Consider the following 13570-nt stretch of genomic DNA (forward strand, 5'->3'; position numbering starts at 1 on the left):
GCATTTCGTTGATAACTGCTTAGAGTGTTTTTATAAATTTATTATGTAATAAAAAAGATATTGTACTGTTTTGATTTTTTTATGATATTTTTATAATGACAATTGAATGAATGATTTTGTTTTTTTTTATAATAAGATTATCTGGTTGATCATTTACATGAGCCCGCGCGAATGCGCGGGCCTAAATGCTTGTGTTGTATACCCAACCGAGGGCCACTGATATTGCTGGCTTGGAGTGAATGGCAAAAGAGCAAAAGCAAGCTGGGTCCAAGCAAATACCAAGATTTATTCACTGGGAAAGCTTTCCAAGGCAAGGCTAGGTCAAGGTATGTCACGTTGTCTACGCCTGCATACAAACCCCGCACTGAGTGACCTCACCCAAATCAATCAAAACAAACCAACTCAATCTCTCTCTTCCGCTCGCAAAAGCTGCCCCATAACGCTGCAAAAATGCCTTTCAAGTGCGATACTATATTCGCTTCCTACTCGCTTCTCCTGCTGGTAAGCCGACTCATTCCAGAATTCTAAGCGTCCCACCAATAACTCGATACAGGGCTCCATCATCGCCCTGATCTGCGGCGCGTATGTTCCTCTCATCCCCCAAGTCGCCCAAATCGAATATTAACATCTCAATGACTTAGAATCTCATGGTCACGCACCCAATCCTACTCCCTGCCACTCCCATCATGGCTGCCTGTCATAACAACGCTCCTCCCTCCATTGACCGTCACCGTCCTAGCCGCCATCAGCATTTTGATTCCCAGAACAAGGGCAAATGCAACCGCAGCAACTAACGTCGCCCAACGCGCCCTTTTCCTCATCGACCAAGCCCACTCCATCCTCTCAACGATCATAGCCACCTTGGCGCTCGCCTACCTCTTCCCGGAAAACATCCTTTCCTGTCGCCTCGAGCAACAGTGGCAGACATATTTCAGCGCTCGGAATGCAGGCGCGATCCGCTCGATCCAAGATACCTTCCAATGCTGTGGGCTACGGAGTACGCATGATCGGGCGTGGCCGTTCAAGGACAGAACTCATGGCGATGATGCCTGTGAGCGACAGTTGGGGTTTAGACAGAGTTGCTTTGCGCCGTGGAGGGAGGAGCAACGGAGCGTCTCGTGGATGATTTTCGTGGCAGCCGTGCTGGTGTGGGCTGTTAAGGTCTGTTCCTTGTTTGTCGATTTTATGTTGTTTGGATTGATTTGGGCTATTTGGCTGACTGTTATTGTCGTTGATCAGGTTGGTTACATTCAGGTGGTCCGTCGGAGAAATGCCAGCTGGATGGAAACGCGCGCGTCGCGAGGGAATACCGAGTACCAGAGGATCACAAATGCCGAGAGAAGGGAAATTGAACACGATGGGGATCTCGAAAATGATCCTGGCAGTGGAGAGAATAGGCGAGCTATCTTGCCCCAGGCGGATCCAGAATACGGCAATGAATGGGAGGAACGCTGAGGGTCTTTACGAAAATGTCTATCGGTCTGAGTTGCGGTTGGAAAGCCTAAGCTTTGTGACTTTGTGTTCGTAATTGCGTCCGTATTTTGACGGGTATCAACAAATTCGAATTTCATTGAGAGCGATACGAAGGATTGAAAACCCAATTGGGAGGCATGTGTGAAGGTGAATGTGTCATAGCAGAAGACGAAAGTCAATTTACATCGCAACGCATTGAGGATATCATAGAATACAGAATGGAAAGCAAATAAATCGGAAGAGAACAGATATGGAGCAAACATAGGCTAGTGAAATGGTCCAATCAACTGGCCGCTAACAATTGCAGCTCAGTTGATCCCTTCATCGTCAGGAGTTCTCCCGCCACGGTCAAGGATATCTCCCACGATAGCGCATTACTCCGCCGAATATTATACGTCACGAAATCCGGCTGAATCCCAGATACAGGAGCGAGACGGGCTCCTTGAGCATACAACCCATCCGGGCGAAGAACAAGTTGAAGCATATCGCCAATATTGACTGGCTCATTGCCCTTCCCAGTGGTGAAGGCAACAGGGTGTTCCAGTTTGGAAAACAGCCTTTCTAGCCCAAGATGGTAATCACAAGATTGATCATCATAATGAGGCGATGAACTGAAGTTCCCGGGCGCGGTGACCATGGTCGTGCTTTTGATTTTCAATCGGAGCCAGTTCAACTGGATGGTCTTTGTGACGTCTTGGATACTGTCGCTTGTGCGCTCGGGGTCAGGCCTAATACCTATGGCGAATGGAATAGGCACCGGATTCTCGAATTGTATTCGGCGCGGGAATGTAACATCCACGATGAAGTGGAATTCAGGCACTTTCGAAGACCCGAACAGCTTCTGTGTCTTTTGCTTGAATGACAGATCGGCATCTTCCATCCCAGGTAGGAGTCTCTGGCTCTTCACCGATTTTGGCAGCTGTCTATGCAAGATGTCGTAGTCGAGCAAGAGAGGGGCAGGTGGTTGGCGCAAGATGATAGGAGTTGTGGCATTAAGAGTGTCGTATGACCCGCCACGGTTAAACCGCAGTTCAGCTTGAAGATAATACTCGACGAAACCCTCGGAGGTGTGATTCCAGCCGACCCGACTCGAGAAGAAGCTCCCCGGTAGCGGCTGATACGCGACGCTCTCCTGATTCAGCGGCAGGAAGCTTTCTTGCTGATCATGGCCCAGCATCACGGACGACGCAGGACCCGACGGAATAGTAACCTCGAACGGCCAAGTGAGGCTTTCATCGCTCTCTTCTGGCAGATGAAGCGGGCCGCGAAAGAGGGTCTGCGACGTCACTCCGAGAAGGTCCCATCGACCGCGATACACGCTGCGATTGTTGTTGCCGCGCTTGACGGTGATTTTGGTCTTGACGCGCCCCACCAGCTCTAGTCGCACGGTGGCTTCGGGGGCCACGATGGGCTGTCGACGCACCACATTTCCGATGATGGTGTCACCTGCGCCAAAGGTCCATCCGGGAGGTGCAGCAATCTCGAGGTTGACACCAACATCGTTTTCTTTTAACGTGATCGGCATGTTGTGTGGTTATGGTTGTTGTTGTTGTGGTGGTGAGAAAGCAAAAACACGAGATCGGCCCTAGGATATATAAGCCCCTGTGCGAGTGGGGGCCAATTCCCGGGCTTCTCGGGCGCATGCGGGCTGTGCGGGATGCGGGTCCAAGGCAAACTTGGTTTCTTGGCGTGGATGAGCTCCGTATGCCTTTCACCTTTTATGCAATACAAAGATAAGTGAATACTTCATGTCACTATATGTATCCCTTTTCACTTTGTTCCGTTACAAGAATAAATGAATGGATGTTAACCGAAGGCAAGAAACGCAAATCGCAGTATTTATGCCCTACATTGCACGGATAGGATCCTATGAAAAAAAAAAATAATAATATTAAATTGGCTATTGTAGTCTATAGCTATAATAACGAGGATTGTGATTCAACATCATGATGCTTGTTTCTTCCCTTTCAGCATCTCACCTGCCCCGGCTACGGCGGTACTTCAATAAGCGCGTGGGTCATACATCGGCCGCGGTGTTCGTACTGTTGAATTCACGGGAAATGAAGCTCATTGGGAATCCAACATCAAACACTATGCGCCATCGATTTCATCGATATCCGCGTCCGAAAGCGACATTCTAAATGCCTCAATGTTTGTTAGAGCGCTTTCGGTTTGATTAAAGAGGGGTGAAGGGAGCTTATAACAGCAATAAACGTGGAGCCTTTGCACTCAGTACCCTTCTCCAACGCCTCCAAAATCCTAGCATCACTTTCGCTGGTCTCCGCACCATGACCACTCCCATCTCCATTCTTCTTCTCCCTAGATGACTGGTCGGTTTAGTCCGTGCATGACCTCTTCCACGCTGGTCGAAAAGACCCTCCAATGAAGGCAAAGGATGTCGATATAGCCTAATTGGAGCTTGCGGAAGGAGTTAACACGGCAAAACGGCCGAGGTACATTCATGATCCACAGCTGCTATGTCGACCAGAACCCTGAGAGCTATCTTATGATCCGTGAGTTATGACGAGGAGCTATAGGGACGCGCTGTAACAATGTAACTCCGTCGGACAACTGCAATAAGTTGCGTACCATAGATCCGGAGTTAAGTCGTCGGCTGATCGTGACCTAAGTCCACCAGGGCGTCTACACACAATTTGTTTAGAGAAGGATGTATCTACTTGACTGTGTGCTACTAGACATACACACCTATAAAGCCGTCCAGGATTAGGTCTGCCAAGAGTCCGTATTCCGGCATAAGCTGCATCCCCCGGATGCCGAGCTTATCTCCGCCGCTCGTAACGGACAACGACAACGGCATCGTTATACAACAACCAGTATATATAGAAAATGTCTTTTGCAATACCTAGAGCTACCAAGTCAATCTCAATCCATTATATCATTTACCTGCATAAGCAAAAGAGAAATGTCTTTCACTCTTCACCCACCGCCCGACTCCCTCCTGGCGCGCCACCGCCAACTCTCCCCCTCCGCCGCGATCAGAGTCTCTCCCCTCTGTCTCGGCGCGATGACCTTTGGCACCGCACACGGCGAGCGCTACGGCGAGTGTACAAAGGACGATGCATTCGGTGTGCTGGACGCCTTCTACAGCAAAGGCGGCAACTTCATCGACACGGCCAACGCCTACCGCGAAGGCCAATCCGAAGAATGGCTAGGCGAGTGGATGGAAGCACGCCAGAATCGAGACGACATCGTGCTTGCCACGAAGTACACGATTCCGTGGCAGACACACCATCCCCAGAAACTGCAGTCGAACTATGGCGGGAATAATGTCAAGTCGTTGAAATTGGCCCTGGAAGGGTCGCTTGCCCGATTGAAGACTTCTTACATCGATCTGTATTATGTCCACTTATGGGATTACACCACCAGTATCCCTGAGCTCATGCACGCGCTCAATGATTTGGTCAGCTCGGGGAAGGTCTTGTATCTGGGCATTTCCGATACTCCCGCCTGGGTGGTTTCAAAAGCAAATGAGTATGCCAGACAGAAAGGGCTGCGGCAGTTTGTGGTGTATCAGGGAATGTGGAACGCGACGATGCGCGACTTTGAACGAGATATCATCCCCATGTGCCGCGATGAGGGCATGGGTATCTGTCCTTATGGGGTTCTAAACCAAGGCCGCTTCCGAACGGAGGAAGGTTTCCAGGAGCGGGAGAAACACAACGATGGACGAAAGTTCATTGCTACCTCGCAGCGTGATAAGGATGCCTCCCGGGTCCTGGAGAAGATCGCAAACGAGAAAAACGTTGATCTGCTTCATGTCGCCATCAGCTATGTCATGAACAAGGCGCCTTATGTATTTCCGATTGTTGGCGCCAGGAAGGTCTCGCATATTGAGGGCAGTATCGCGGGAATTGGTGTCATCCTGAGCGAGGAGGAGATACTCGAGATTGAGTCGGTTTACGAGTTCGACTTTGGGTTCCCCCACACCTTCCTCAGTGGTACGCTGTTTGGTCAGTCCAAGTCGAAGGGTGCGGATCAGCCCGGCGATTGCTTCTGGATCAGGCAGATGGGAAATTTTGACTGGATTGAGAAGCCAAAGGCGATACAGCCAAAGAATTAGGAAATGCAAGTAGAATGTTAGCTTCAGGGGCAACGGTGGTCAAGGGTTGGAATCGTTATACAAGTGTTTTTGTTTCTTGATATCGCCGAGCAGTACACAGACAGTTAAACGACACATCCATTTTGTACATGAAGCCTTGAAAGACCTGATGAATCAATCTATCCGTCGATGTCAATCAACCCAGAGCCCATGGGCGGGCTCAGAACGTGAGAACCCAACCCAATACGCGTTTTGGCCAGGTTAAACCATAAGTCTATCATGAGCATGTGGTTCTAAATACGGTTCGTAGCCTGCAGACGGACCCGCTATATCTTGCAATTGCTCAGAAACTGAGGGCTTATTCAAAAGTCTCAAAGGTGTTTTGGATAACGCTATAAGTGAACAGGGGTTAATTTTCATACGCTGTTCAATGACTACTAGTTCTGCCTGCTTGCTATATTTCCTCGGCCAAACCATATTTTTCTCGTGTTTTATTGAGTGAAAGTGTCCGCTGTACTCATCTATGGATCGGAGATAGCATCCATGTCGTAGAGGAGGCGTCGCCCCACTGGACGGTTACATCTGTGTGACCGGCTGAGACCCCGGACCCTGGCGACAGTGGGCAGTGTATACTGTCATTATTATTAATAACCATAAACAATTTTTCCTTCTCGCAGGTGGGCCGCAAACTGTTTTGTCTTCTACTACGGTCCGCATCCGGACAGAAGGTGCCTTTTACCCCTTCCGGAAACTGGCCTAAGAGAACGAAATAAATTAGATTTTCACCATCTGTCCCGCATTAATCGATGAATAACGAGATATTGGCCCATCAAGGCGAATTACTTTGCGTATTGCAATTGGGAACATGCTGACCAATTGGATCCAGTGCGATAGCCTGCCTCTCATCCTGATAGGGGCTGTGATCACCTTATCCTGCATTGTCGCTTGGACCTTTCGGGCCACTCCTTTGCGCCATATTCCTGGGCCATGGCTCAACAAATACTTCGGGGTTGGAATTGCCCTGGCTGAGATACGCGGGCACCGCAGCCAGCAGGTCGTTGCATGGCACCAGCAATACGGTCCGATCGTCTGCGTTGCGCCGACTCAGGTCTCTATTGCCACATTGCCAACTATTCGCGACATCTATAGTTCGACGGGTCGCGCTGACAAGAGTACCTTCTTCAACCACTTCATCTCATTCAATAGCCGGTCGGTCTTCACGACTCTCTCCTTTCTGGATCACAAACGAAAGCGAGCCGTTCTCTCCTCATTCTACCAGGGCTCGACCATATATGGGCAACCTGCCATTGAGGCCTTTATTCGTAACCATGCGTTTTCCATCTTAAGTCATATTGAAGGGAGATACCCGGGAAAGGGACCTGTCGACTTCTACCCACTTGCCGACTGGTACGCGTTTGACAATATCACCGCTCTGGCCTTTGGCCCTCTTTATGCGTCTGCGACTACAAAGAGGTCATGTGAAGAGCGTGGGTTGCTGCGAGACCTTAAACAGGCCCAAGCATGGTCTCCACTCCGCCAACGTTTTCCATGGCTGATCCCAATTGTGAAGATTGCTGCTCGGATCTCTAACTGGGATACGAGCCCACTCGAAGCGGAACGGCACTTGGCGGAATGGACATATGACCGGGTACTGCGCACGCTTGATGGCCCCAATGCTGGCGGGTTTGAAAGTCTAGTCTGCTATTTAGCGAGAAAGCTAGGGCTCAATCTCGGATCAGATGCTCCCCAGCGGTCCTACGACACCCATGTTCACAGCCTTGTACGCTATATTTCGGCAGAAGTGCTGGACAACATCAACGCAGCGGAGGCCTCGGTTGCCGCAACCATCACGTATGTGATTTGGTACGTGAGTATCCATCCTGAATGGCAGCAGAGACTCAGAAGGGAGCTTCAGGCCCTGCCTGTGAGATCGGATGGCCTGCCAAGCTTTAACGACATCGATCGTGCTCCCGTCCTCGATGCATGCCTTAAGGAGGTGTATCGCTTGAAGCCGGCCAGCGGCGGGCGTGCCGAACGCGTTATCCCTGCTGGGGGGCGCGTCGTATCAAACGTCTATGTTCCTGAAAAGGTACCGTTTCCCCCCTTCCATAGTGTGATGTGACACTCACTGATGCCTGCTGTATCCACCTGTACAGACCGTGGTAGCTGCCTCGATTATCGCGGTTCACACTGACCCTACTATGTTTTCCGATGAGTCCAGGTTCTGTCCCTCACGCTGGCTGGAAGCGGACGAGGCCAGGCTGGCCCGGCTCAATGCTTCTGTTATACCGTTTGGATATGGAGCGCGGGTGTGTCCGGGCAAGGTGATGGCGAACATGGAGATCAAACTATTGCTGGCAGCGATGTTCTTGCGCTACGAGATTGTGCCTGCCGGCGTACACACGGGCGTATCGATGAGGCAGGCTGCTGCACGGGATGGGGTTCGTAGCGGCCTCAAGGGAGAATTTTATTGCCGACCTTTGCCTGAATTTAAATGACAGAAGTGAGCTTATGTCAATAGTTGTGGTTGTAAAATAATCTCTGGTAGCGAAATATTACCGACAGCTATCCTTTACGTTTAATTTGAGGTACTTTTTGTGTTCCAGTTCATTTGATTTTGATCTATTTCTAATGTGACTGGTCTAGTGTACAAGACTAAGAAAGGGCCCTAGACCCAGCTGTCATCCTGCATATCTTGATCACAAAGCTTGCAGTCCGTATGGAAAATCTAACTATGAATTAACGACCGATGATCAGCCGCGCAACGCCTTGGATATCGCCGCCAGGCCCTTTACCAGACTATCTGCGGTCGACCAACCGTACCCTAGACGAAAGTACGTATCTGGTCGCTCAAACCATCGTCCTGGCCCAACGTACGTTTGGTGTGCTGATAGTAAACGATCGTAAAACGCTGCGGTGCCCCCAGCTGGCTCTTTCGTCATGCGTACAAAGCCCATGACGCCCCCGTCGGGGTACACCCACTCCACGAGTTCCTCCGACTGGACCCAAGCATCCACCACATCCCGACGGCGTTTCATCTCCGTAATGGTCGGGGGGAGGAGTGTATCGCAGCGCTCCAGTACCTGCTCTGCCACGTACTCATCCAGAACGCTCACAGTGATGTTGATCTGCTCCTTGGCAGCGAGGAAGGTCTGCTGTAGCTGTTTATTCTTGGTGGAGATCCAGCCGATGCGGATCCCCGGGACTCCAAAAGCCTTGGACATGGAGCCGACACCGATAACATGAGGACCTAACGAGGCGCACCCCGGTAGACGGTCGAGATACGTGAGTTCCGCGTACGTCTCGTCGACGAGAACGTAGCAGTTATGCCGTTGAGCCAGCTCGGCGATCTGCTTCAGCTCCGCCGCGGACATGCAGGTCCCCGTCGGATTGTTTGGGGTGGTGAGGCTGATGAGCTTCGTCCCTGGCTGGATGGCCTCCTCAATACGCTTAATGTCGACTTGGAACCCCTGATCGAATTCTAGATCAATGTAGGTGATCTTGCATCCGATGGCACGCGGGGTCTCGATGTTGCTGGCATAGTTGGGCCGGGTGACGATGAGATGGTCCGAGGCGTTGAGAAGGGCCGTGGCCACGATGAACAACGCAGCGGACGCGCCGGGAACCACGAGGATGTCGCTCGCGTCCAGGCCAGAACGCTGAGCAATGAGTTCACGGAAGCGATCACTCCCAAAGTGCTTACTGTACGCTAGTGGCAGGTCTCGGGGGGCGGGTATCTCAAGGTCTTCCAGGGTGCGGTCGCCGAGAGAGCTGTCACTTAGATTGTGAATAATTGGCAGAGGAACCTCTTCGGGGGCTTCAATCTCTATGGCTGAGCGCTGGTAATGCATTTTGGTGGTTGTATCCCGACTGTGGGGAATCCTTGCCCGGGGATAGAATGGTCAAAAGAGGTTTTGACATCAGAGATTCAACGCAGCAGTAGAAGGGGATATAAAATGGCTTGCACAGACCAGGATGCAACTTTGGGAATAGATATAAAGGTAACTTGACCCCGTGCGCCTGTAACCTGCAGGACGCATCCGGCGTGCGTTGAACTGTCCGGTATTGGAATATACTGCAACTGTAGAAATCCGCATGCGGACAAGGGGGTGCACATGGTAACGTGACATCCGAGGGAGGCATGTCACATTCCAAAAATCACTGACAGCAGTTGGCAAATTATAACAATGCTAAGCAACGGCAGCGGCTCAAATTAATTGCTGAGTGAGATAGACCACACACTTTTCAATCGAACTAAGAAAGCCTTCCCGCCATCGACGCCGTCGCGATGTCTTCCACCGTAACAGAATCGTTACGGCCAAGTCTACTTCTCCAAAGGGCAAATTTTGAGAGTGTTCCTATTGTTGATCTCTCTAAATTGCACTCCCCCAACATCTGGGAGCGGCAGGAACTAGCAGAGGAGATCGACAAAGCCTGCACCCAAGTTGGCTTCTTCTACATTAAGGTGCAACCCACTCCGTCCACATCTTTCCAGTGCTTGCTTGATTTGAACCCAAGGAGCTAATTCCATCTCGCCTTCCAGAACCATGGCATTTCAGAGGAGCTGATCAGTGAGATCCATAATGCAGCTCGTCAATTCTTCTCACAGTCCGACGAGGAAAAGATGAATGTCTACGTGGGAAAAACAAAGGTACGTCTCCAAGGGTTGATGGCATCCCCGTGGAACAAAGGTCTGACGGCAACGTGCCAGAACTTCCGCGGTTATAGCCCCCTGTATGGCGAGAAGTCGTCCAACCCCGACTTGGAAGAAAACGCCATGGGGAACTCCCAGGGAGCTCTATCTGAAGCATTCGATATCGGATACGAAGTATCCGGGGACCTACGAAAGAGTTCTGGAGATCGGCTTCCCCCCGATAGCTTCGGGCTTCATGGGGAGAATCAATGGCCAGATGAGACTCTCGTCCCTGGCTTTCGAGCAACGTACCTGAAGTACTTTTCCGAGGCCCTTGAGCTTTCAAGAGCGTTGATGAAGATCTTCGCTTTGGCCCTGGGTCAGAAGGAGGATTTCTTTGACCCGATGGTGAGGTATCCGGGGGTGACGTCGAGAATGTTGCATTACCCGCCCCAGCCTGTCCAGGGAGTAGAGATCCCGGGGTTGGCGGCTCATACGGTGAGCTGTCCGTCAAGCGCGTAAGCGTCAGTACTCTAATCCGGTGAACTATCCCTAGGACTACGAATGCTTTACGATCCTGGCACAGGACCGGGTTCCGGCTTTACAGGTTTTAGATAACCGGGGCGAATGGGTGCTTGCACCTCCTATTCCAGGAACCTTGATTGTCAATATCTCGGATACCCTGTCTTTTTGGTAAGTAATGCGATTGCGGCGCTTTTGGATCGCCACCCTTTAACGACTTTTCTAGGAGCAACAAAAGATTCAAGTCAACTATTCACCGGGTGGCCAACCTGTCTGGAGAAGAACGATACTCTATCCCGTTTTTCTTTGGTGTGGATTACGATACCACTATTTCTGTCCTCAAAAACCAAGTCTCCGATGATAACCCTCCCTGTAAAGAGCCATTCAAGGCCGGCGAGGTACGTGAAATGGCATCCCGCTTGAGATCGTCTGATCAATTTTGTATTGACCATATACATCTATAGTACGTACGCTGGAAACTCTCCCAAGCATACATAGGATATGGTGGGGAGCCTGCTGGTAAGAGCGAAGATGCTTGACATCAACTCGGACTGTTGGAGGGTTTTCCAGTACCAAGGCAGCTAGAAATAGAAGGCCGGCACTTCCGGCTCTCAAAAAAATCCAGTTCTTCCGCAAGAACATAGTTGTGGGGCAGAATCTCATATAACATACGAACTTTTTTCTCAGAATAACAATAATCTCTTGACCACAACATACACATAATTCACATCGCACTACTGATTTACTGGACTGAATTTACATTTGGCAGAATGGGACGGCAAATCCGCACCGAACTGGCTGAGCGCCGTACCCTTGGGGACGGTTGCGGATTTTGACGGAGCCAGGGAGACCCGCATGAATCTGTTTTAGGACCGGGTTACATTACGTCTTCAAAATAAGTTTAATGTAAACTTCTTGAGTGATTTCGTGCCGTTGTCATCAAGTTCTGCTTTCAACAATTGGATTGCTTGTTTTTTTCTCCATTCCGCTCTGCTGATCCATTCCATTCTTTAACAACACTCATGTTTTACTTTTTTGAAATAGCTTTTTAGGCCTGAAATCCGCTGCGAGCGGTCCTAAACGGCCCCTGGGACAATTCTAGGATCGATCGATCATTTTCATATCCCATTTTATGGTCTACTTTTATCCTTTAGCGATCCGCCCATCTAGGCCAAATCGCCACATAAGAATGAGAATGAAACATCTTCTGCTCTCAAACTGCATTTATTCCTTTTTGTTTGGCCGGTGGCGTCAACGAGCTTGGACAGGACCCATGCGGGCAAACAATTAAAGCCTGTGATTGACGCTAGATGATAACATTTCTCCTCTAACGCTTGACTGTGCTATCCCTCACCAGATCCACTGTGGCACAGTGGAAAGATCCCCCAATACTGTTGACATGTTTAAAGGGGCAGAGGATGCATTCCATCCCTAGAGATTCGTACCACTTGGCAGTCTGCTGATCGCTGGCCTCGACCACGACCCGTTTCCCGTCCAACACCAAGGCATTTAGGCCCAGCCATGGACTCGTCATATAAAGCGGCGGGTTCTCCGGCTCCTTTGGAGTGAATGGGTAAGGGTGGGCTTCTGGCTATGAACTCTATGATCGCATCTCAAAGCCTTACCAAAAGTTTCTCGAGGGCTTGACGGCAACATTCGTCCAACCCAGCTATGATAGGTTGATACAGAAGCTCAACCACCAATTATACACCCAGCCAAGAGGTTCTCCTGAAAATGTAGGGTCCGAGTTTGTGGCGGTTCATCCCGTGGTCCGCACAAATCCTGTTACCGGCTGGAAGACAATATTCGCAGCTGGAAATCATGTTCAATGTATCAACGGTCTGGAGGAAGCGGAGAGTGAAGGCATCCTGCAATGGTTTCGTCGGTTGATTACCGAAAATCATGACTTACAGGTGCGATATAGATGGCAGAACCAGAATGATGTCGGTAAGTCTTGAAGTAGTGCCAATACCGCGGAGTCCTCAACGTTAACAAGTTACTGGATAGCACTATGGGATAATCGATGTGTTTTTCATGCAGCTACTAAAGATATCAATATCGATGACAAACGGGTTGGGCATAGGGCTATGGGGGTAGGAGAACGTCCCTATCTGGACCCAAAAAGTACGAGCCGACGGGAAGCTTTAGGTCTTTTTTGAATCGAGATCGCTTGAACAGATAGGAAAGATTTTTCGTTTCAGCTAGTAAGAAAGAGATGTTTTGTTTCTTTTCCCTGAATTGAAATGATAGTTTCCCAAATTCTGCTGTCTGTTATTCTCAAGTTGGCATAGCTACAATCCTTGATAGGGAGTTCACTGGTAATTCAACTGCGGGTAAAATAGATGTGCTACCTAGACAAAAGGACAAAAGAAAAGATCTGAAAGCAAAGTATAGTCCATTATCGGCGCTAACATGATTATTTCCGATACCACATCCTAGTCACCTTGGTCTTCCTCATCTTCTTCTGCAACTGAAAGATACCGTATAGAAAGGCTTCCGGCGTCGGAGGACACCCAGGGACATAAACATCCACCGGCACGATCCGATCAACACCCCTGACCACACTATAGCTATAGTGATAATACCCTCCACCGTTGGCACAACTGCCCATACTGATGACCCATCTTGGATCCGGCATCTGGTCATAGCATTGACGAAGCGCCGGTGCCATTTTGTTCGTCACAGTACCGGCAACGATCATCACATCGGCCTGCCGCGGAGAAGCTCGGAAGATGATGCCGAGCCGGTCCTGATCGTAGCGAGGCATGGATACATGCATCATTTCGATGGCACAGCAGGCGAGTCCGAAACTCAGTGGCCATAGGGATCCTTGTCGGGCCCAGTTGACAATTTGGTCGAAAGTAGTACTATGCGGAGGTTCT

At 50.1% G+C, this 13570-nt stretch overlaps 7 protein-coding genes across 7 annotated transcripts; 4 read left to right on the plus strand and 3 right to left on the minus strand.

Moving 5' to 3' along the window:
* Nucleotides 1-450: 450 nt before the first annotated feature.
* LDX57_004258 (uncharacterized protein) lies at nucleotides 451-1455 on the plus strand (the record flags this gene model as incomplete). The annotated part of the gene is made up of 4 exons (XM_046085918.1): nucleotides 451-501; nucleotides 554-582; nucleotides 642-1161; nucleotides 1240-1455. 4 exons carry the CDS (start codon nucleotides 451-453, stop codon nucleotides 1453-1455), a joined length of 816 nt encoding a protein of 271 aa, XP_045941881.1.
* Nucleotides 1456-1756: 301 nt separating this feature from the next.
* On the minus strand, nucleotides 1757-2998 carry LDX57_004259 (uncharacterized protein; the record flags this gene model as incomplete). Its single annotated transcript, XM_046085919.1, has 1 exon — nucleotides 1757-2998. One exon carries the CDS (start codon nucleotides 2996-2998, stop codon nucleotides 1757-1759), a length of 1242 nt encoding a protein of 413 aa, XP_045941882.1.
* A 1500-nt stretch (nucleotides 2999-4498) lies between these two features.
* On the plus strand, nucleotides 4499-5554 carry LDX57_004260 (uncharacterized protein; the record flags this gene model as incomplete). Its single annotated transcript, XM_046085920.1, has 1 exon — nucleotides 4499-5554. The coding sequence occupies one exon, from the start codon at nucleotides 4499-4501 to the stop codon at nucleotides 5552-5554; it is 1056 nt and encodes a 351-aa protein (XP_045941883.1).
* An 844-nt stretch (nucleotides 5555-6398) lies between these two features.
* Nucleotides 6399-8031, plus strand: LDX57_004261 (uncharacterized protein; the record flags this gene model as incomplete). The annotated part of the gene is made up of 2 exons (XM_046085921.1): nucleotides 6399-7622; nucleotides 7690-8031. The coding sequence occupies 2 exons, from the start codon at nucleotides 6399-6401 to the stop codon at nucleotides 8029-8031; spliced, it is 1566 nt and encodes a 521-aa protein (XP_045941884.1).
* Nucleotides 8032-8286: 255 nt separating this feature from the next.
* Nucleotides 8287-9412, minus strand: LDX57_004262 (pyridoxal phosphate-dependent aminotransferase; the record flags this gene model as incomplete). The annotated part of the gene is made up of 1 exon (XM_046085922.1): nucleotides 8287-9412. Exon 1 carries the CDS (start codon nucleotides 9382-9384, stop codon nucleotides 8287-8289), a length of 1098 nt encoding a protein of 365 aa, XP_045941885.1. The 5' UTR covers nucleotides 9385-9412.
* Nucleotides 9413-9821: 409 nt separating this feature from the next.
* Nucleotides 9822-11227, plus strand: LDX57_004263 (isopenicillin N synthase family dioxygenase; the record flags this gene model as incomplete). The annotated part of the gene is made up of 6 exons (XM_046085923.1): nucleotides 9822-9998; nucleotides 10077-10184; nucleotides 10245-10664; nucleotides 10723-10859; nucleotides 10915-11086; nucleotides 11153-11227. 6 exons carry the CDS (start codon nucleotides 9822-9824, stop codon nucleotides 11225-11227), a joined length of 1089 nt encoding a protein of 362 aa, XP_045941886.1.
* A 1877-nt stretch (nucleotides 11228-13104) lies between these two features.
* Nucleotides 13105-13470, minus strand: LDX57_004264 (uncharacterized protein; the record flags this gene model as incomplete). The annotated part of the gene is made up of 1 exon (XM_046085924.1): nucleotides 13105-13470. One exon carries the CDS (start codon nucleotides 13468-13470, stop codon nucleotides 13105-13107), a length of 366 nt encoding a protein of 121 aa, XP_045941887.1.
* Nucleotides 13471-13570: the final 100 nt, after the last annotated feature.

The sequence above is a fragment of the Aspergillus melleus genome (assembly GCF_016097325.1).
Source record: "Aspergillus melleus strain CBS 546.65 chromosome Unknown contig2, whole genome shotgun sequence".
NCBI lineage: Eukaryota > Fungi > Ascomycota > Eurotiomycetes > Eurotiales > Aspergillaceae > Aspergillus > Aspergillus melleus.